The 24,644-nt window shown below is 43.7% G+C and overlaps 2 protein-coding genes across 18 annotated transcripts in view; both read right to left on the reverse strand.

The window, feature by feature from the left end:
• The window catches only part of nrxn1a (neurexin 1a), a 204,591-nt gene extending 195,196 nt beyond the window's left edge, over nt 1–9,395 (reverse strand). For 15 of the 17 annotated variants that reach the window (XM_077200874.1, XM_077200873.1, XM_077200872.1 and 12 more), the window contains exons 1-2: nt 9,031–9,330; nt 5,552–6,846 (exon numbers count right to left, since the gene is read on the reverse strand). In XM_077200874.1, coding sequence (XP_077056989.1) covers nt 5,552–6,263 — 712 coding nt within the window. In that variant the 5' untranslated portion in view covers nt 6,264–6,846; nt 9,031–9,330. Of the gene's footprint in view, nt 1–5,551; nt 6,847–9,030 lie in introns of all 17 variants that reach the window. The other 2 variants (XM_077200870.1, XM_077200865.1) reach the window with 2 other exon arrangements.
• The window catches only part of calm2b (calmodulin 2b, (phosphorylase kinase, delta)), a 376,281-nt gene that overhangs the window by 342,596 nt on the left and 9,041 nt on the right, over nt 1–24,644 (reverse strand). The gene's annotated exons all lie outside the window — the stretch shown is intronic.

A 24,644-nucleotide genomic window follows, 5' to 3' on the forward strand; every position in this document is an offset into this window, starting at 1 on the left:
ATTGATTTTGTGCTTCAACATATCCTGCATACTGCAGAGACATGCATGTCAAGTTTTCGCTTACGCAACCTTCCAGGACAAGGCCGAAAATTAGATATACAGTATTTGTGTGAGTGGATGCAGAAGCCATTTTGGAAGAACACACACACACACAATCTGCACAGCCTGGTCTTCTCAGAGTCCGGCTGACCGAACAGCGGTTGTATTTACATTTCACTGACTGACAGATCAGGATCATATAGCCTCTCCTTAGCACTGCAGAGCTCACACAGAGCCAGCGACATGCAGGCTTTCATCGAGCTGACAGCTTCTTTTAAGTGCTGGCCTTGCATACTGCCCCGAATTTGGCAGCGAATAAGAGATAGAAATTGAGGATGACCTACACGCACAAACGCTTGCCCTTCTCCAGCATGGGCCGGCGCAAGCAGGGGGCAAACGCGATGTGACGCTCGCACTCATGCAACCCTTTACAAACAGGACTGCAGATCCAGATGCTCGTTTAAAGCAGTTTTCAGCAAGTCAGAGCATGTTACTCTCAAATGCACACGCGCTGATCTGCTGTGGAACTCGCCCAAAGGGATCATATGACGAGCGTACGCTCCGCATAGCGCAGCGGCAAAGTCACTGAAGATGTAGCTGTCTACAATGATTGACTAAAACATAAAAAATACTGAGATAGTGACCATCCGGTACATCGGAAAAGTTCCGCCGCATTTGATAACACCTAAATTGCATTTGACTATGCTAGAGTTTATTGAGGTATATTTGCCTATAGTTGAGCAGAAACCACTGGTAAATATAACCAAAACAAGAGTATTAATTGTAAAAGCTTCTAAACGCTACGTCATTGATGTACGGTCACTGTGCCAGGGATAGGGATTTTAATCCTCTTCACCAAATCTAGTTTAACATTTCCCCCGCAGGGAGCAATGTGCAGCATGTTCCATATTGCAGTCATCTACAGTACAGAGAGATTAGTGAGCTTAGTCCATCTGGAAAGGGTTCATCCGACACTGATAGGGGAATTCTCAATATACAGTGTATTTGACACGGGCTCCCCCTTCATTCAAGATTATCAAGCGAATTTACAGGATCAAGGAAGGTGAAAGTCGATTGCAAGGCACGGTAAGAGCCCATATATATTATAATAGCCAGGGGAATTTATACTGGTGCGGCTGAATTAAATCCATTCCCGGTTTTTGACCTACATTATTAGTATTTGCTTAATTCATGTAAGTATTTTAATGTACAGATTATATAAATGTCTTTTGACTTAAATGGACAGTTTACCACAATAGAAAATGTTGGTCATCATTTACTTAAACCTGTATGACTTTTTTGTTCTGTGGAATGCAAAAGAAGATTTTGTCCATAGAGTGAAAGTCAACGGGGTACTGTATACTGTAAAAAAATAAACAGTTGCTACCTTACATTTTTAAGTACAATAAATTTGGATGTTTAAGTCACTTCAACTTAAATTACATTAAACTGACTTAAATTAGTTGAATCTTGTTACCTTATTTTAAAAAAAAGTTGAAAATTTTTATGAGTTAAAGCAATGTAAAAACATATGTTGTCATAACTTATTGATCATAATTTTTTACTGGAGTGCCTTAGTAAATTATGTCTAGTTTGACCTACATTATTATTAAGTACTTACTTAATTGTTTTGTAGGTTTTTTAAATGTAAAGATTACATTTACTCAAACCTGTATGACTTTTTGTTCTGTGGAAAATGTTTGTCCTTACAGTGAAAATCAACGTGGTGCATATATTGTTTTTGACCCTTGTTGTTTTTATTGTATGGACAAAAAATGTTTGAACATTCTTCAAAATATCTTATTCTGTGATTCACAGAAGTAAGAAAGTCAGACAGGTTTGGAATAACACCCTGGAAAAAAACTAACCAAATATGATTAAATGAACCGGTTTTATTCAAGTCAAAAATATTAGGCTATTTCATATTGCTAAAGCATCCTAAATAGCCTACATCAATTTATACCAACAAAATTGATTTATCAAGTAAAAAAAACACAGCTCTTTAATGTAACAATTGCCGGCTACAACATTTATAGCACATAAGGGCAAGTAACTTGTTTATGTTTTTTTTATTTTAGGGGTGATCTATCCCATTAAAATCTTCCTTTTGTCAACTTCAATACTGGCCCCTATTGACAAGATTAAAATGACTCACTAAAATTAATATGCTGATGTATCCAATTAAAGCAGGCCTTTTATTTCGTTAGCAAGAGGTTAATAGGCGTACACTACACTACGCCGCCCGCATTCATTTACATAGATTCAATAGCGGGGGTTAAAAAAAACATTTAAAATATAACTGCATCATTAAACGAAACAGTGCACAGCCAGGAACAGGCCCTTATAACGTTAGCTCCACCACAAAAGATAAGAGATGAGGTGAAACAATCTAATCGCTGTTGTAAACAAGCCCTCCAACACAATCCAATTCTCCAACCAAAGTCTCCTAGCATATGAAACCGCACGGACGTCAATTGCAGATCCCTTACAGCCATCTTTAACCAGGGAGACGGAGCACATTATACAGTTAATAGAGCATAAAGATAAGGTATCAATGGCTGCAAGCTGATACGGAGTAGACTCTTTTGGCTTTCCAATTCAGACTTGTAAGAGCATTAACCATAATAACACAAAATAAGGCCCTTTCTCTAACCCCAGCAGGGCAAAAATATCTCATTACCCGTAGCACTGTTATTCTTTGCGGTGCGGACTGCCTTTCCCGCTGAGAGCCCCACCTGCTTTGCTAAAGAAGGTTATTACCACAACTGCCTGTCGAGAGAATGACGGAGTGGACGTGTGGCGAGAAAGGACATATTTAATCCACATACCACCCTTTCCTGTCTGAGATCTGCAAACACGTACAGACGCTCTCAAGGCACTGCATGACGACAGGGGTAAAGCAGGCAGCACATATATCTAAAGCAAAAAGCTAGCAATTCATCAACAAACCATTAATATGCAGTGATACGTTTTTTAGCCACATAAAATACGAGTTGGGGTGTTTTATTGGCAATGGCAGTTGTTGGTCAGCTGACAGATCACCTCAGTCATGAAGCTGACAACACACAAAATAACTGAATGGAGGTAGAATGAGTCAAAGTGGCCTGCTTTCTCCTCAGCAGGAGCTGCATGGGCCAGATTTGCATTAATAACCTAAGTAAGGACAGATTTAGGCTAAGAGGAGTTTAAAATTATGCTATTGTTTTAATGAACGATACACCAGCAGCACTATTTCTATTTAATTTGAGGAATTAAGCCTTCATGGTGCCATTTGGAGGTTTGATTTTGTGTTAATAGCAAAAACAGTCAAAGATCTAACGAAAGATCATCTGAACATTTCTGACAGAAAAGGGAGGGATAATACACTCTAAAAAAATAAAGGTTATTAACTGCCATCTATGGTTCCATGAAGAACCTTTGAAATACATGGAACATTTCCATTGCACAAAAGGGTTATTATAGCGATAAAAGGTTATAATATTCTTCGCACTAAGAAAAAATGGTAGCATTGGTGCAAAAAAACGTATTTTTAACTCTTTCCCCACCAGCGTTTTTGAAAAAAAAAGTTGCCAGTCATCGGCAGCATTTTTGATCATTTTCATGGCCCCCAGAATATTTTGTGGTATGAATATCTGAACATGCAATATATAAAAAGAAAGAACAGACCCTCTGCTTTTAAACAACAACAAAAAAACGTTTTATTCTAGCTTCATGCATTCTTTTTTTATCAACACTTGAATGTGGGAAAGTTTCATAAAAAAACAACATTTTGAGCAAAAAGCTGAATAAATCATGCTTTTGTCAAAGACTACATCCACATCGGATTCAAAATGATGATCCAAAAATAGATGGAGTAGATCGAGTCCATCAACACCCCCAAAGCTTGCATGTGGGTCAACATTTAATCCGGTAACATCAGGCAGTTTTTACATGCATCTGCTTGCATATGATATCACTTGTTTCTGCTGCTTCTTCAAATGTCTTTTGATCTGGAGATTCAGTACTACTTCAGAAGATGCGTAATCACTGTATAACAGTGAAAACATGGAAGGCCGGAAATTTACGTCAATGGCAGGGAAAGAGTTAAGAGTGTAGTTCAGTTCAGAACTGATAATGTTCAAGCATGCAGCGCCAACGCCTAACACCGCTAGCCTCAAGATCCTCGAATATTGAATAAATAACGCTAATGATTCAGAGCTACACGTCCCGTGGCCTCCACCATCTCCACATATCCTCATGTGTCATCCCAAAGCGGATGACGGAGGCCACTCAAAGCTGTGTGGGCGGGTCTGTTCTGACTCACCCGGCAAAGATGCGCATTTCTACCAGCGCATGGGCTGGAGAGCGCCACATCTTGCTTTTAAGCAAACTGCCGAGCATCTGCGGGCCCTGCCCTTTTGTCGTAATCTCATCAAATACACTAGACTATCCATTTCGCTGAGAGCCCAGCAAACGCCATACCACAACGCGACTGCTATTCTGATTTAAACATTTGTCAGTGAAACGTACTCTCTCTCTCTGTTGTGCTTTAGGAGGGCAAAATTTACTCAGTGGGTTTGTAGTTTCCTTGGCAACATGGTGCCTCTTCGGCTTGCGGCCTAACCCAGACAATATCCATCAACATCAAGATCAGTCCACAGAGACGGTTGTAAAAAAATTAAGAAAAAGATGGAAAGAACATAAAAACAGTGAAATCGGACACCAAGGGAGTAAGTCAAACTAGAAAACCAACCAGAACATACATATTCAAAAAGGAACAGACTTAACATGGAAATCTGAATTGTAGTGATAGACATACAACCATCCTTTTTAAAAAGATATGAGCAGAAACAGCCTTCCCCTATTTAGTTACATCATCAATCTGTAATTACATTAATTCTGTAAGTGCAGTAGTGGAGGTTTACTGGTAAAGCTGGATTAATAAATGCTATGTGACGGTTGCTGAATGCTACATTGAGCATGTCATTTTTTTCCCTTTGATATTGAAATTGCAACTTTGCCTAAGTCATTTCAGTGACTCTATGAAACATCTGGCTAATTACGTAATTAGAGCATCCAACCCCTTCAATTCAGAGGGAGAATAATATTCAGATCATCATACTTCAATCATGGGCTTGTGTGCATGTATTCAACTCATTTTCATACTTAATTGTAATGCCAGTGTAGTGTCAAGAGTATATTATGGTAATTTAGCATAAAAAAAGAGTGAGGAGCCTCTGCTGACGTCATGTTATCAAAAAACACAGGCTTTCTGGAATTGACACAGATGGCACTAAAGCCTATTTAAATGATCGCCTGCTTCAGAACAATGGCTTTCTCAGACTGAAATCAGTGGTAATCTAATCATGTAATGTACTAGGCCTGTAGTGGAGGCCGGGAACAGACATGATGTAGCATGCACTGCCTTTGAGGAACTAGTGCAATGTTGAAACGAAAAAAGAAGTGGAAGGGCTGTGTTTCAAAAGACATTTCAACACCTCAACAATGGAGACGACGAATCCAGGCCTCTTACCTTCACTGCAGTCTTTTCCCTGGAATCCCGTTTCGGAGCAGTCACAAATTGGCTCGTCGTTGACGATATTGCAGACTCCTCCGTTCAGGCAAATGTGGTCGGCTTCGCAAATGTCGCTGTTGACTCCCTCGCTACCGATAAGCAACGGCTCGGAACTGTTCACCCTCAGATTGGTTATCCATCCTTTGTAGGGAACCTGATCCTTGATGGCTGAAGACGTGAGGCGTAATGCTACAGATCGCAGTTCAGGAGGTATTCCTCCTAAGAATAAATGGCTGAAGACCGTCATGTCCCTCCTTTTCGACTTAACCTCCACCCACTTGATCTCTTCGTCCACAACTAACGTAGTATTTTTGAAATTCCTGCGCAAGGTCACGGCGTGCCAGCGGCTGTCGTTGATGGCGGTGTCAGAGAGCACCGTCGCCGGCTCGGCACAGAAGATGGAGAACCGCAAACTGAGTCTACCGTTGTGGATGAGCAGTTCCAAGAAGTCACAGAATCCCTCGTCGTCGAAGTACACTAAAAGTCCATGAGCGCTTTTGGTCTTCATGTTGAAACTCATTTCGCTCTCGCAGCAGGCGTTCCACATTGGAAACCTGGCCCATTGGCCTTCTGCGCCGGTGAACTCCATGCTGGCCCCCATGTCGACAAGGCAACAGACCAGTAAGCCTATCCAGATTAGATGTGCGCCGTTCCGCATTGAGAAGCTCATTGTGAATGGTAAAGGAAGTTAGAACTAACAATAGAACTAATCAAAACTAAAATGATTCAGCTCTCTTAGTGATGTGCTCCTAAAGTGTAACAGAGGTCCCAATGGCATACAGGACTGCTATGCATTTGGGGTAATTTACTCATTGTTCACTGAGAAAGGGAGAAGGCCTGTATTACGGCCAACTCTTTTTCCATTTTTAGATACACAAATCTGAATAAAGGGAGTCGCTAATCCCGAATAGTGGTCTTCTAAAAAAACTTTAAAAAAAAATAAGGCTACTGCTTTGCTTAAAAAACCTTCAGTGGGATCCAGGTGTGCTACAGTGGGGCCAAGTCATCAGAGTATCTATATAAATCGTAGCCATGAGTAATGCTGTACAGCAGAGAGTTCATTAGGGGTGTTAAGGGTCATTAATGTCAGGGTCATTTAAGTCTAGTTAAAAGTCATCATGTAGGCTTTAAGTCAGCACTAATCACAAGTGGACAAAAAGTACACTTTGCAGTGTTAACGTACAGGCCCAAATAGGGCCCTCAGTGCTCACAAACCTTCAATTCACATCCGATTTGACATATTGATCCATAATCTGAAAAGAATAGAAAAGAATATCTTAATTTCTTCATAAGAAATCAAAGAAAAGATGGGCTCTTTTAAAAAGATAGATAGCATACACACAATACAATCATTCATACACAAAACCACAATTTCATAGTGATCTTGATATTGAAACCACTAATTTCATGCTGATATTGATTGCATTAATCTTCAATTACAACAGTTCTTTTATTTACTTATCTGTTTGCTTTTTTTTTCTAACTATAATTCTCAAGGAATACAATGTATGTCTTATGAGCCAGAAAACTCCAAAGCATTTCATCATGTGGTGCACAGATGTGTTTGTCTCTATAAATACTTAATTTAAAACGGTGGTAAAAAAAAAAATCTCCATTTTTTTAGATGTATGTAGAAATAAAGCAGAGAAAAAAAGCTTGAAAACTAAAATAAATTGGATAAAAATGGTATTGGCATACACTATTTTTATTTCTATTTTATTTTATACCATTTTATTTTCATTTTCAAGAGATTTGCCCTCAGTTTCTCTCTTTAAAACCATTAAATGTTACTGCTGCTGCCAAACTGGGTAGGTACCGTATTTTTATTAAATGTACAGTAAATACTGTACTGTAAAAATACAGTGATGATGTTACAAGCATAACATGAAGCATTCTGGCCATTATATATTTTACTCCTCCAAACCATTTTTATATATTTTTTATTAATACATAACGATAATATACCAACCAATTTTTAAATCTGTTTGTTTCTGTAAATAGAAATTCTAATAACATGGATAGAACAATGAAAGACAACGTGATGCCTTAAACATCATCAAAATTGGTCCCATCAGCAATTGTGGCAATACTAATATAAGGAACAGTGTTCCCACATTTAGGATACACAATTAGGATAACACACCACTAAAATAATGCAGTAAATAATGACTAATTAATGACATGCATCATAAACCCTTCCATTGTGCACACCTGATGACATAAAATCTACAGAAACTAACTATAAGGCAATTCATATTTCATTGTTATAATAAGTATCTTACCGAAAACTATACATATTGATTATACTGTAAATTGTCTCAAATTATTTATATATATATATATATATATATATATATATTTTTTTTTTTTTTACATGTTTTACATTATTTTAGTATTGTATTTTATTTTAAAATGTAAAATGTTATAGTATGGTAAGGAACCAGTAAAGTTTTACTGTGGTATTTTGCATTCTTTTCCATTACAATTACGAACATTTTTACAGCGAACTGTGTGTCAGACGTATATGCAATCATATTTTACATGTATTTCAGCAGGAGGACCTGTGCAGACTGAAAAAACGGCTCCAAACGGGCGGCAGCATCGAAACTGTGTAATGGGCAAAAATCTCGTTTGATTCAGTGAACCTCGTTCAGTTCAAGTCCTGCATCCCAAAATGAGCCCAGGGCGGGGGCTTATCGCGCGCCTCTTAAGCATTAATGACACTGCAATTGTCTGGCCTCTGGGCTGTCTGTCAACTGATCTCAACCAATCATTTCATGCTTGAATTCTTATGTGTTTACTGTCAGGTTTACACGGGGCTACTTAGCAAGATAACAACCGACCCCTTTCACAGATGGATTTTACACAACATATCATAAGCGATTAATGTACAGAAGGCAGTCTTATTTACCGTATTCGCGTAACGATTACGGTAATATCTTGCTATGAGTACTGTAGATGGGGTCTGGAACAAAACACAATCCTTCATAATAGTCTCGCAACAACGGGATCCTACAATAGGCTACATCTGCGCTTTTAAATCTAAACTTCATAACAGTCACAATGTTTTATCTTTTTTCCTTTCCCTTGATTATTGTTGGCGATGACTCAGATGCGCAAAACATAGCCAATAATCAACCATCATCTGCTCAAACTGAGCGAGAGAGACACCTTTAACACGCCTCTACCGCGTTCACTTTCAGATGCTGAGGACAGGAAATATAGGGAGTCATCAAATATCGCTTAAGACGAAGCAAAGGCCAGCAGTAAACACGAATGAATCGGCTGTAGAGCATAATTAAACAGAAATGAAGCCCAGCTGCAGCATCTCACCTGCGCGTGACTGCAATGAGCGAAACCATAACTCGCTCAAAAATCGGCGCATCACCTCAAATACGGCTTCAAATTACACTTACACAATTCTTTAATTATTTTACCTTGAGAAATGGACCATTGTGCGCCCCTTGGCAGATCAACCTCACCGACGAACCTGGTTGATTTCCTCCACATCGATTAAAAAAAAATCACTGCATCGGTGTCGAATGAGGAGAAGAAATGGGAGTGTTAAAATTGCGTATGCGGATCTCCAAAGTCCCAATAGAATTTTCAAAAATTAAATAAAAATGGAGCCAACAACCAATTAAGATTAAGTACAAAATGGTTCAAGCTTAAGACATTTTACAATATAACTCTTAATTCTTCGGTGTATATAAAATAGAAGATATCGCTCCCTGTTCTGTGTGCAAGACAAGGTGCGATGTGTTTCTCAGGCGAGCTTTGCCAGGGACTGTCAGCACATCGCGTCACGTGTCTCCCGGTTAGTGTGTGATGGAGGCGCGCGGGCGGGGCGGGAGCGCGCTGCAGCACCTTGGACAGCACTCACCGTTATTAGCAACTCCACATACAGATGAGGGAACAGCTTTATCCGTGATCGCCACAAATAAGAGCATTCAGTCACACTTTACAGTAGCCTACAGTGTGCGTGTTGATCGGTTATATCGTAGGTAAAGGAGTCATTTACTTCATGCAGCTTATTTGCAATTTATTTTGTAAATCTGTTTTTTTATATTAAAAGTAGGTTAGTGCCATTTAACTAAACATTTAGGCCTAATTATACTTGCACCAAATACTATTACCGTGTAACACTGTAATGTAAACTGTCACGGTGCATTTATATATCAAGTCATTTAATAATAAATGTAAGAATAATATCAAAATGACTGATTTTGCCGTAGGAACTAGCCCACAGGTCACATCCGTGCTGATATTCATTGCTACTGTAATACCATATGCAATTAATTTCTAGTAACTTACGTTTCAAGCAAAAGAGTCTTATTAGTTTGTATAATTTCTTCACTAATTTTATTAGTTCCAAAAGAAATGTCAAGCTGTGTGTCACCAAGCAACGTACAGACTGAAAGACGGTCTGGAGCCGTGTGTGAGTGGAGCAGAGAGACAGATTTCTCCTTCCTGATTAAAACGTTATCATCACACGGCTCCAGCTCCACTCCAGGTTTTTATCTTTTCCAACTCCCTACACACTAATGAGAGAAACTCCGGACTGAGCGATTTTGGAGCGTTTGAGTCACGATGTCCAAAAAAGCTACAACCACTAGCTGTACAAAAATAAACTATTTACAAATTCTCTAATGATTAAAGAGAAGATCAATAGTTTATATAGACAAATAGTTATGGGTCTATAATAAAGTCACCATGAAATCAAAATTAACTAGCCTGTTCTTTGCTATGGAAAAAGCTTTTGTATTTATTATAAATTATTTATCAGTGCACATCTTTTATATATTTATTAATATGCAATTGTAATCTTTAATCAAAATATCTTACCCTCCCTCCTGCAGCGACATCTCTTTTCTGATGTAGGCCTAGGCTACGTGTTTACCAGCGCAAGGGCGGGACAACCAGTGGTCAGCTAAACAAATATATTTAAATAACACAAGACATCATATCATTATCCCTTGAAAACTTTTGATTCATTATACATTCGTGTTGTTTACATTATGCACTTGAGGGCAAATTGCCAACAAAACACAGTTCCCTTTCGAGAGGTCTCTCCTATTGCGTAAGTAGCTTACGCTATGGGAAAACTCCTTTTCTCGAGAATATTGAAGTCTTTATGTAAAACGCATTGCAGCTGCACAGCTGACAGCAATGAACGAAGGCAGCTCGGTCATTGGCTGTGCTGCGGCAACTTGCTCGAACCAATGACGGGGCGACTCTGAATGCGCGACCAATGAGCGCGCTTCGCGCCCGCGCGCGTCAGAGCCCGCCAAGATGGGCGTGGCCAAGAGCTATATATTGGGCGCCCCGTCATGAGAGTTCTTTAGATTTAATCTCCTTCAGCGAACACCTTCTTCGCTGGATCCTCCGGATTATTGAAGCTTCGCCGTCGAAAAGCATACCAGCGGGATTTGCTACGAGGACGTCGGCACCTTCAGCCGCCTTCTAACGCGATCCTACTGAGCCATCCGGCGTACTGCTCACGCAAGTATTTACATCTGTTCGCTCTGCGACACTTGTAAAAGAGCAAATTTTCCAAGGCGTTGTTTCAAATGCCTTCCTGCGCGTCGTGCAGAGACCTTCTCCCGGACGGGGATCGTCACATCATCTGCGCTCGCTGCCTGGGCCGGGACCACGCAGAAGCTGCTTTGACCAAGGGCGGATGCCCCGAATGTGACGACCTGGGTCTCTCCGCACTGCGGGCTCGCCTCGCCGCTTTCGCCGTGAGCGAGCCCATCGCCGCCATCCCTCTGTTCGAGCCGCGCACTAAGAAAAAGCGCCGCTCACAGAGGCTTCCTGAACCTGAGCTCAGTGACGTCACGCCGAGCCAGTCTCCGCGTGCTTCACCGCCGCTCTTGCCTTCCCCACCGCCGGTTCAGTTCACCCAGCCGGACCCACACCCCTCTAGCAGAGCGGTGGGCCTTGTGACTTTCGGCGCGTCCGAGGACGACGGGGGAATGGATGACAGCTTGTCAATCGACGCTGCATCGGACGACTGGCCGGGCTCCACTCTCGACCCCGCCCCGTCGACGCTAGCTAGCGCGAGCGGGGGCTCCACCATGGATAGCGAGATTATCCGCGTTCTCTCTAAGGCCGTGGAAGACCTCGGGCTCGATTGGTCTTCTCCCGAAGAACCAACCCGGAGCCGACTGGATGAGTGGTTTCTGCAGGGGCGCCAGCAGGCCCCTCGGCAAAGGCCTTCTCCCTTCTTCCCGGAAGTTCACGACGAACTCACCAAGTCGTGGAAAGCCCCCCACTCTGCGCGCCTAAAGCCTTCTTTTTCTTCCTCGCTCTCCTCTGTGGACGGCGCGAAGGAAAGAGGCTACGAGGGAACACCGCCCCTCGAGGAGGCCGTGGCCAATCATCTCTGCCCGCCCTCCACCACCGGATGGAAAGCCAAAGCTTCCCACCCCTCGAAGCCCTGCCGCACTACTTCAGCTCTCGCCGGTCGCGCCTACGCCGCCGCCGGCCAAGCTGCATCAGCGCTTCACTCTATGGCGGTACTTCAAGTGTTCCAAGCCAAGCTTCTCCGCTCTATGGACGAGTCTGGCCCCGAACCCGAAGCCTTTAAGGACCTACGCAGCGCGACTGACATAGCCCTGCGAGCCACGAAGGCCACCGCCCAGTCTATCGGCCGTGCCATGGCTAATTTGACTGTTCTCGAGCGCCATCTGTGGTTGACTCTGACTGAGATGAAGGACGCGGATAAGGCGCCATTTCTCGACGCGCCTATCTCCACCAGCGGGCTGTTTGGACCGGCGGTTAAGGGTTTCGCCGAACGCTTCACTGAGGCCCAGAATGCTTCACAAGCTATGCGGCATTTCCTGCCCAAGCGCTCCAGCTCATCGCAGAGCAGACAGAGGCCGCCGCAGCCGCAGCAGGCTAGAACAGCCCCCACCGCCTCTCAGCCCGCGCCTCAGGCTGACGCTCGACGCCGCTCGCGCTCTCACAACCGCAAGCCGCCTTCTGAGCGACGGGGTCCTCGGCCCAAGATTGTGCTGAACCCCGAGCCTCGAAAGCCGTCCTAGCCACAAGAATGAAAAGAGAGAGTGCGTGTCTCGCAAAAGCCGGACCACTCTCTCTGCAAAAGCTCAAGCATTACCCAGTCCCCTTACAGGCGGCTGGATATGTTCATACAGCAGTCAATGGGCCAGTCACAGAGCTCGCTCACCTTCAAACAAACGCCGTTTTTACGGCGACGCACAGAAAACACAAAAAGAGTCTTTTTCTGCCTGTGTCACTAAGGGTTCACATGTCCACAAGGTGTGCATTCCCAGATACTGTCAAAACAGTGCCAAATTCATTCCCAGCTCAAGCTGCGCACCCCATGAATGTAGATCACGTGCCTACGGTCATGTACGCACCACTACACACAAGCACTGTTCACACAGTTATAAATTCATCCCCAGTAAAAGCGGGAAACATTATAAAAGTGACGCGTGTGCCTACCACTGTTTATGCACCCCCACTTATAAACACTGTCCTTACAGTGTCAAACACAACCCCAGCCCAGGCTGCGAGTTTTACAGACACAGCGCGCGCTGCTGTAATCACACACGCGCCCATTCACTCAGCTGCTCAGCGCGCGCCCGCGCCTCTGAGAGCTATGAGCTCAGGCGATTCGCTGGCCGGGTCCCTGCGTCACAGCGGCCCGCCCCTAGCCTGTATTCAGCCCATATCTGTACACGCAGCGGCATGGGAAAATATTCCAGATATGCCGAAATGGGTATTGAATATAGTAAAGCACGGATACTCGCTCCAGTTCGCTCGCAGACCACCACGTTTTACGACTGTGGTCGAGACGAAAGTGAGAAAAGAGTGCTCACATGTTCTACGCACCGAGGTGCGCAAACTAATAGAAAAGGGTGCTGTGGAAACTGTTCCCCCCTCTCTGAGCGAGGCAGGTTTTTACAGCCGCTATTTTCTCGTCCCGAAAAAGGATGGCGGTCTCCGCCCCATCCTAGATCTCAGACACCTGAACAAAGCACTAATGATTCGCTCGTTCAGAATGTTAACAACCAAGCATATCCTCGCGCAAGTACGCCCAGGAGATTGGTTTCTCTCAGTGGATCTGAAAGATGCTTACTTTCACATTCCAATAGCGCCTCATCACAGGCCGTTTCTGAGATTCGCTTTCGAGGGACAGTCGTACCAGTACACAGTACTTCCGTTCGGCCTGTCCCTGGCTCCCCGTACATTCACGAAATGTATGGATGCAGCACTTTCCCCCCTAAGGCGAAGGGGAGTGCGAATACTGAATTATCTCGACGATTGGCTGATTCTAGCACAATCAGAGAGTCAGTTAATAACACACAGATCTTGGATTATCAGCCATTTAGAATGCCTGGGTCTAAGAATCAATTTTGCAAAAAGCATACTATCTCCCAGCCAGAGGATTTCTTTCCTGGGAATAGTTCTAGACTCGATGCAAATGACAGCGCGTCTCTCATCAGAGCGCGCGCTCACCATCCGGCGCCTTGCAACATCATTCAGGGCGGGCGCGCTCGCCCCCGTCAAGCGGTTTCAGAGGATGCTCGGTCTCATGGCCTCAGCATCGGCCGTACTCCAGCTAGGATTGTTGCATATGCGCCCTCTCCAACGCTGGCTCAAGAGCCGCGTCCCTACTCACGCGTGGCGTTCGGGCCACCTTTTAATCAGAGCGAACCACGGCTGTATAAAAGCCCTGACGCACTGGAAAGCCGCCGACTGGTACCAGTCAGGCGTGAGTCTGGGTGTGAACACAAGGAGAAAGATGATAACGACAGATGCCTCCAAAATAGGTTGGGGGGCCCTTTACGAGGGCAGGCCTGTCTCCGGCTTTTGGTCAAACCCGGAGAAGCGCCTACACATAAACTGTCTGGAAATGAAAGCGGTCGCTTTGGCTCTCAGAGCCCTGCTCCCACAGCTGAGAAACGAACACGTCTTGGTCCGAACGGACAACATGACGGTAGTATCGTACATAAATCGCCAGGGTGGACTCAGGTCGAGCTCCATGCATTCAATGGCCAGGAGACTCATTTTATGGTCCCAGCACAACTTGCGCTCGCTGAGAGCAGCGCATGTGCCAGGTGCCCTGAACCAGGGGGCGGACATGCTATCCAGAGACAAAATTCTCCCAGGAGAATGGGCTCTCAACCCGCTGACGATTCACTGGTTATGGAAAACCTTTGGCAAAGCGGAGATCGACCTCTTCGCCTCCAAGGAGAACGCGCACTGCCCTCTTTTCTTCACGAAAAGCATGGATGCGCTCGCCCAGAGCTGGCCGAGCCGTCCCTTATATGCCTTTCCCCCGATCGCGATGCTACCGCAGGTCATCAGTCGGGTCAGAGAGGAGAAAGACGCAGTGCTGCTGATAGCCCCACTCTGGAAGAACCAAACATGGTTTCCAGATCTGATGCAAATGCAATCTGCACCACGGCCGATTCCACTGAGGCCAGACCTCCTCAGTCAGGCCAACGGGATGATATTTCATCCCCGCCCCGATCTGTGGGCCCTTCATGCATGGCCCCTCAACGGGTTCCCAGGAACCTCACGAGCGGAGCACTAAAAACCATCGCTGAGGCGCGGGCGCCCTCCACGAGACGCTTATATGCCCAGAAATGGAAAGTGTTCAGTGTCTGGTGTAATGCCAAGGGCCTGAACCCTGAAACATGCGAGATTACGAACGTACTCGCTTTTCTACAAGGGCTTCTGGAGGCGGGCCGCGCCCCCTCCACGCTCAAAGTATATGTGGCGGCCATCACAGCATCACACGACCCTGTAATGGAACGTCCATTGGGAAGAAACGACCTAATTATTCGTTTCCTAAGGGGCGCTAGGAGGATGAACCCTTCACGCCCCCCCTCAGTGCCGATCTGGGACCTAGCTACTGTCCTAGACGCTCTTAAAGGGCCTCCGTTCGAACCACTCCGAACCGTGCACCTTAAACAGCTCTCGCTCAAGACTGCGCTCTTGCTGGCACTCGCCTCGGTCAAGAGAGTGGGCGACCTGCACGCGTTTTCGACAAGCGCTGCCTGCCTAGAATTCGGACCTAACGACTGCAGGGTCGTCCTTAGACCGAAACATGGGTATATTCCTAAAGTGCTCACCACTCCCTTCAGAGCACAGGTTATCTCCCTAACTGCGCTATCGTCCCCAGCAGACGAACACGACGCTAATCTACTCTGCCCCGTTAGGGCTCTCAGAGTGTATTTGGAGCGTTCTGCCCTATTCAGACAGACAGAACAACTGTTTGTATGCTTTGGCGGCCGTACGAAAGGTTCCGCCGTTTCAAAGCAGAGAATCTCTCACTGGATAGTTGAAGCTATAGCGCTGGCTTATGAAGCTAAGGGACTTCAATGCCCCTGGGGAGTCAAAGCACACTCCACCAGGAGTGTGGCTTCTTCCTGGGCATGGTCGAGCGGGATACCGATCGAGGATATTTGTGCGGCGGCAGGCTGGGCCTCACCGTCCACATTTATCAGGTTCTACAACCTACAGGTCCCGACACTGCATTCCAATGTACTATCAGCATGATGCTAGTTGAACTACGAGTTCGTATCTAGATTATGTATGTGCTTGTGTCACACTGAGCGCCTTCTAGCCGCTCTGTATTCTTTCCCACATATAAAGCTCGCCTCTGCCGGCTAGTTGGATGATAACTTTGCTTTTTTAGCTCAGGCACCTGCCTCTGGCTATCATAAGGCGAAGTTCAGCACGCACGGCGTTTTGCATGGTGTTCCCATAGCGTAAGCTACTTACGCAATAGGAGAGACCTCTCGAAAGGGAACGACTCGGTTACTAACGTAACCTCGGTTCCCTGAGAGGAGGGAACGAGTATTGCGTAAGCTGCCGTGCTTGTGCTTGGTTAGTTCGCTTCAGTCGTTTTAACCTAAAGAACTCTCATGACGGGGCGCCCAATATATAGCTCTTGGCCACGCCCATCTTGGCGGGCTCTGACGCGCGCGGGCGCGAAGCGCGCTCATTGGTCGCGCATTCAGAGTCGCCCCGTCATTGGTTCGAGCAAGTTGCCGCAGCACAGCCAATGACCGAGCTGCCTTCGTTCATTGCTGTCAGCTGTGCAGCTGCAATGCGTTTTACATAAAGACTTCAATATTCTCGAGAAAAGGAGTTTTCCCATAGCGTAAGCTACTTACGCAATACTCGTTCCCTCCTCTCAGGGAACCGAGGTTACGTTAGTAACCGAGTCGTTTTTCAAAGACAGTTTTACCGTCTGCGGTTCCGACTTCCGACTCATAACCGGGATCTTTTGTAGATGGGACTGCTCCATATTCAGTTTCAAACGATCTGCAAATCCAGCGTCGAGCCTTGTTTATAAAACATTAAGCCTGTTTTATGCTTCTGCGTCGAATCGACGGCGTACCCCAGCAGACCCCTCTGCGTCGCCGCGAACCCCTCCGCCGTAGCTCGACGTTCACCTCCAAAAAATTTGAACTACGCGTCAAGGCGACGCAGACCACAAGGGCTGTGATTGGTCAGATGCAGCGGGATGCAACTCAACCTGACGCAGAACCATAAAACGGCCACGACGCCGTAGGAGTGACGGTGTAGCTACGCCGTGGAGTTGACGCAGAAGCATAATGAGGCCTTTAGGATGGACATACGTCCGGATTTTGGCCGGACAGTCCGGATTTAAGCCCCCTGTCCGGCGTCCGGCGCAGCCTCAAGCCGGACACTCATTTGTCCTCCTTTTTGGAGTTGCACTGAATTGTTTAAAAAAAAAATTAACCTGTAAAAATCCCGCATATTGATAGCGGCTCCCTGATGCCCGTAAATTAGTTAAAATCTCCAGGAATCTAGAAACGTGCATGCGAGACAGAACATAGTCTACTGTATGTGCTCCAAACCGTGTAGCGCGCGCACGGCAGAGGGAGAGAGCGAGAGACCTTGCGTACCCCCGAAATCCGGGAACAAACAAACACACCTAGGCCTACCTTGACCAACTTTGTTGCTGCCCTCCACTATTCCCTTAACACTGGGTTCTTTGGGAAGCTGAATACGGTTATCTCTCCCTCACAACCAAAAACACATTTTGGTGACATGATTTCGAGGTCTAAAAACAAATTGTCCATTTTTTCTCGACCAACGAAGGAAGCACGTTGATGGCATACTCTAGCTCTGGCTGATGTGTGCACGCGCTCTTCCGGGAAAAGTGCCCTTACAAGGAATTCCGCCCTTTATTATGTCATACAGGACCATACTCGAAAAAAACTTTCCCAAACATGGGCTGTTCCACTCCAAATTTTTATGTCCTTCACTTGCTAACTTCCATCCGTATCGTGGACTTGGATGTGTGTCATTGCTTACGTTGCACAAGTGCCCACTACTGGTGGAACTTTCGCATAATAAGGTTTAAATGGAACCATAAGCCCTCGATTACTTAGAATTCACTATGGAGCTGATTTATTATGTAAACCCCTTTTTTACTTATTAATATGTTTCATGCACCAATTTATATGCATACAAGTTGTAGGAGAATATATAAAATAGTATAAGTAGGCTATATGAGCTGCTGGAGAAAAAATTAAATTATAAAAATGAAAAAATTATTTCAATAGTATAAACTTTGACTGTGACCATAAGGTAGCTACAAGTATTATGCGATATAAAAATAATACAAAGCCATAAACACTAAAATCATAAAACAACTTTAAAACTGATTATATGCAGCGTTACATATCAAATAATACACAACCTTTTACATTAAACCTGAAATATTCTTTTACAGCATTTGATATAGTACACTCTTTGTGAACACGTTGCACAACTATATTGACATTTGTTGCTACAAAGGTTATGGTTAGCATCATGGGTAGGGTCAACGCATGACTCCAAATAAAAATGGTCTACTAATATTGCATGTAGACCTTGCAAGCAGTTTGCTATATGTAGCCATCCACCACCCCTTTCTTTTCCCCATTGTTTTACTATCTAAAATAAATTTAAAAAATGCCTCACTCTACATAGTCAATATTGCAATTTTAGTACTGTACATAGCCGTTAAAGACACCTAAGCTGGGAGCAAGTGGATTTATTCAAATGTATCTGTTAATAGCAGTTTGGGCACTTGTGGGTATAGGATTGTTCAGAGAGGATGCTCCAAAACTAATCTGTTCGATGTCCCCTCTTCTGCTCAGTTAGCTATTATCTTTTGACAAGAAAAGTGGGCCAAAGCTCCCTTGGGAACCTCCAGCTTTGTACTCAACAGTTGCATGGTTCAATGACTCGTCCCTCCACGTCAAAACATTGCATTGGTTACAGGCCCAATCGCTATACTTGTGAAACTGGAGGTGTTTTAATACATGAGGTGTGAGTTCCTCAGGCACTTATGGTGAGGCGTGAGATGACATGCATGTTTTCAGGGGAAAGCTTTGCTTTATGTTTATGCGTCTTCATCAGCACGGATGTTGTTTGAGATAAGAATAAAATCTAATTTGGAGTACCTGTCTCCTCTGTAAGGGGCTAGAATGAATCAGCTGGTTTGGTCTTTGAAATCTGAAAAAAAAATCATCAAGGATTTCAAAAAAAAAATGCTGAAACATCATTATCATTGTATATAATTAACATCTACCAATTTTTCGTGTTCTATATATATATTTTTTTCTCATTCTTTTTTCATGGGCCTGTATCTTCATTCCATTTTATGACTCTCCCAGAGTTCTTTCTAATTTCAGCAAAGTAATTATTTCCTCATTTAGACTTTGAAAATTCAAAGTCATTATTCAATGCAAGATTATGTGCTTCCTATCACATATCTTAACATCATATTTATATCTTAAATGTTTAATATAACTACTTAAAACATACAAGATTATAATTTTAGTCACAGATGTGCAGCATATTCACTCTGAGCATAATGATTCCTCTTCCAAAGATTCATGCTCTGTTCACTCTTGGGCTTTTAAAGGTACATGAGAGAGAATGCATGAAAGTTTGATTACTGTAAACACAATTAAATGCAAATAAATTGAGTCTTCAGACGTATTCACAACGGGCCTCACTAGATCCCTTTTGTTCATTTGTCTTTCAAAAAAATGGTTAAAAGAATGTTGTGTCCTAATACTAGCTTGCGGACCTCATTCAGAATCATGGTATTAATCATTTATGAGGAATATGTGTTTTAATATTGCTGCCTTTATGACATGGCCTGGTTTGGACCACAGTGTAAATGAAAGTCGAGTGAAAGCTTGATTTATGAGCTCACAACCACTCTAAATACACAGTTATTGAATAATGCAAATCAATAATAAAGTATTACATCTTCAATCCTCTGTTATAAGACAATACAATTCTAATAAGGTTACAAAGGTTACAAATGTGTCTGTTTGCACCCTGAAACGTGTGGTTTTGTACAGTTCACGCCATCATTTTCATGATGACTTTGAGGAGGCACTAATTATGTCATGATGTTTACAGACTGCAAATTATTCGTTATTGCAATAGAGGGGCAGTTATGATATCAATTTGTAGGCCGAACCAAAAGGATAATTTGGAATAGTTTTTCCCTCAGGAATTTCTAATGGGTTTTTAAAATAGTGGTTTTGGATATATGAGTAAAATGTGGTCAACATTACTTGAAAAGACTTTTTCTAGAAAATGATTGAGTCATACCTTAAATGTGGATTTTTAATTGTACATAAAAATGTGCTTAGGTGGTATCATACAATTTATATAATAATAATAGTAATAATAATAATGTATGTAGTAAAAAGAAAACATGTAAAAACTCTCCAAGTAATGGTAATACAAAACTTATTTTACTCATTAAAAACTATCATTCTTTTCCAGGAAAACAAACTACAAACTGAACATCTCTATTTCAATTAATTATGATCATAAAATGGACACTGTAAATTTATATTGACATTATGAAGGGGATTTCTAAGCAAGTGCAACACAGCCTTCCCATGGTTTGAATCCTGATACATGAGACTCTTTTCAGATTAGGAAATAATTTCTATGATGTTGTAAATATGCTGAGGAGATTACACTAAATCGTGCCATACTGTTCTTTTTACCCCCATCAGTTACTGATAAGGAATGTCAGACTGTTAAGTCACCGGAGAGTATTACAAGACATATTGGTATAAACCCAAGTCCAGGCTTCAGGAACTTTAGTCAGCAATCACTTTTGAATTGAGCCTTTAGGAACCAGCAATAAAACAAAGTGAAAAATAAATAGCTGGGACAGTCTTGTAATAGGAAAATCCAGAAACACTGAGCTATAGTTTCAGCTTTTTAGGGCAGACACTAGGACATGACCAGAAGTCTTTTTAGGATGTGGCATGTGTAATGCAATGCATTAGAGCTTGATTGTAATTTAGACCTTTGTCTTCTGTCCATCAGATAAACAGAACTGGAAGCATCCTGGCTATTTTCCAATGTGTTTCCTGTGTGCATTAGCTTGTATATAGGGGGGATGGGTACATTTACATTCGAGTGGAATTGTCTCAAGCAGCGTTGAAGGAGTCGGCAGGGTCTTATCTGGTGTTGGCTTTGTTTACTTGCAAAACAGGGTGGCAGGTTGACAAATGCAGTAATCAGATTGGGCAGAGATCCCTCGGCGACTGCAGTGGGGAGATGTTTCTTGTTCCTCCAAGACTGGCATCCTGTCGACTACACCATCTCCCTCACAACCATACTGCATGTGCTGGTACTGTGAACAAGAGAAAAAAGTTATTCTTTATTAAACTGAACAGTAAATCATAAGCTTTTTTTCTGCCTCTTTAAGGTCTTCAAAAAGATACTTTTTGTGTTGCATTTTTCAAATGTTCGATTTTTTCATGGATAACGATATTATCAGAATAAAAGTTTAGAGAATTGTAAAATTTCACCAAAATATTCACAAGTGTATTTTGCACCCCAAAGTAGATATAGTAAGGTCTCTTCATGTGCAAAAAAATGTATCCACTAATAATAATGTAATAATGCATGGAGGCACAAACCTTCTTGTATTGTTGCAAGAGGAAAGGAATTTATTCAATACATTTAATATATTAATTAGATTATTATTATTATTATTATTATGTTTTAATAGCAAGTTATTTTTCCCCACTGTAATACAGGGTGCTTCAGAAAGGATGGAGAGTAGGATCCAAGTGTATACTGTTCTCATCTGACATGAAACAGCAAGCTAAACTCGTTTCTTCAAAAGGTTTTCCTCCAATGAACAGGCAATGTGTTGTACTTGGCAGGTAATGTTAATGAAGAAAAGGTAAAACTGAAATAACAAACACATAACCAAATGCAGGTAAGTAAACAAAATAAATACAGCACGAACAGATAATATATTATTCCTAAATTGGGTCTTAAGTTGTTAAATTAAATATACTCACTGATGATGCCCCATGACCGAACAAAGATGGATGGATAGATATCGTTTTACTACAACATGTGCCTCTTCAACATGACTGCAACTGCAGCACCACAGGAAAATTATCCCACCCACAAGAAGTCTAAATTACAATATAAGACACACACCTTCAAAATAAAGGCATTCTACATTAAACAGTCTCTTGTAACTTCTTTAATTACATCACACTCCCCGCCTGGCACCTGTAGGATGCCATAATTACTTTAACCTAAACAACCTCTGACTCCAAGAGTAGATCGACCTCAGAGACCGGTCTCAGGTAAGTCCTGGGGGGTTGGTGGGAGGCCACCTTCACTTCCACTTTCCTAACTAGCCCATCATTGCTCTGAAAGGCCTTTGCTATTACTCCCATTGACCATTCATGCCTTCTTGCTTGTTTGTCCTTTAGCAGCACTATGTCTCCATCCTTGAGATTTGGCCTCTTGGAACGCCACTTTTGTCTGCTCTGAAGTGTATTCAAGTACTCCAGCCTCCATCTTGGCCAGAAGGTGTCTGCTAACGCCTGAACTTTCCTCCATTCATGTTTCAATAGATTGACATCCGAGAAGTTCCCAGGAGGAATTGGTGGAGTCCCAATCTTCTGCGTAAGCAGCATTGCTGGAGTAAGTATCAGAGGCGCTTCCGGATCTGAGGAGACTGGTATCAATGGCCTAGAATTAATTATAGCCATGACCTCTGCCATCAATGTACACAGGACTTCATGGGTAATCTTCGACCTTCCTTCTTGGAGCAACATTGAATCCAGGATACGCCGTGCCGTTCCTATCATGCGCTCCCAACTGCCCCCATGTTAGACGCATGCGGGGGGTTAAAGACCCATGAGCACCTTTGACTGAGTAGGTATGCATTGACACTGTCCTCTTGAGCGTCTGTGGCAAGCTTTAACTCGTTGGTAGCCCCAACAAAATTTGTCCCGCGATCGGACCTAATCTGCTTTGCTGGTCCCCTGATCGAGAAAAACCTGCGGAGGGCATTTATACAGCTTGAAGCAGTCATAGACTCAATCACCTCTAAATGGACAGCTTTTGTGGACATACAGGTGAACAATATCGCCCACCTCTTGCTGTTGGCACTTCCACCTCTGGTCCGGCATGTCACGACTTCCCAAGGCCCAAAAACGTCCAACCCTACATAGGTAAATGAAGGCTCTTGCTGCAGGCGCTCTGGGGGAAGGTCCGCCATCTGCTGCTGTTCCAACCTGCCACGCAATTTTCTGCACGTCACACATTTGTAGATAAGGCTACTGATGGCTCGTTTTGCTCCCACTATCCATAGGCCACTTCCACGCACCGCACCTTCTGTGAAGTGCCTTCCCTGTTGTTTAACCTGTTTGTGATGATGGCGAATAAGTAACACAGCAAGATGATGCTTGCCAGGGATAAGAATGGGATGAATCTCATCTGCAGGTAGGTTTGAATGGATAATGCGTCCTCCTACACGTAGCAGACCCTCTTTGTCTCTTACAGGATGCAACTTCTTTAGAGAACTACTCTCAGGTAAGTCACGTTTACTTTCAAAGCATTTCATCTCTTCTGCGTAAACCTCGCGTTGCACACTCTTTATGATGACGTGTTCTGCTTTGGTTAACTCAGCCCCTGTAACGCCTTTCTTGCAGTAGTGCCATCCAACACATTCTGCGTCATGTTCTGGATTGTGGAAGCTTTGTGCCACACGTAATAGTCGAGCTACAGCTCTTGACAGTCGACTCCATGATGAAAAGCGTTCAAAACGCTTAGTGTCCAGTTGTTCTCCTAAGACCTTTGTCGAAAGTGCTGTGACCTTTGGACGAAGTTCTACGTCTGAGTCTGGATTAACCAGTTCAAAGGCTATAATGTCTGATGACGACTTCTCAGGTTCCAACAAAAATCTTGGTCCCATCAACCAACTGGTTCCTTGCAACTGACTTGCAGGCACGGATCTTGAGCCGAGATCGGCTGGATTGTTTTCTGTGGCTACATATCTCCACTGACTTGGATGGCTGGACTGTCTGATGCGCTGCACGCGGTTATTCACATATCTGTAAAACCTTCGAGATTCATTACTTATATAACCCAACACAACCCTACTGTCCGTGAAGAATGTGATCCTGTCCAGCTTAAGCCCTATTTCCTCTCTGATCTGATCCGCAATTTCTGTGGCCAGCACTGCAGCGCAGAGTTCTAGTCTTGGGATGGTAAGCTCTGCCAGAGGTGCCAGTTTGGCTTTGCCAAGTACGAAACTGACTTCTGTGCGACCTTCGTCAGTTTGCCGCAATTGCCTTTCCCGAGGCGTCAGAAAAGACACATAGCTCTGTATCTTTGGCCCTACTCAGTGAACATGTAGCATAGGTGCGGCAGATGTTCACATCATTTAGCTCTTGCAGTGAGTCCTGCCACCGTTGCCACTTCTCAAATTTCTCCGGAGGCAGAGGTGTGTCCCAATTTGTACCTTGAGAGACTAGTTCTCGTAGAAGGAGCCTGCCCTCAACCGTCACAGGCACCAGGAAGCCCAAAGGATCAAACAAGCTATTGATCGTCGAGAGCACCCCTCTGCGCGTGAAGGGTTTCTGGGGCTTGGGAATGTTAAAGGTGAATCATATCCCAGGCTACTCCCAGACTGCGCTGGATGGGCAAGTCGTCAACTGCAAGGTCCAGAACTCCATACCCTTGGCTCGATCCTCCT

The sequence above is a fragment of the Siphateles boraxobius genome, unplaced genomic scaffold, assembly GCF_051911475.1.
Source record: "Siphateles boraxobius isolate OS27281-9 unplaced genomic scaffold, OSU_SipBor_1 46, whole genome shotgun sequence".
Classification (NCBI taxonomy): domain Eukaryota; kingdom Metazoa; phylum Chordata; class Actinopteri; order Cypriniformes; family Leuciscidae; genus Siphateles; species Siphateles boraxobius.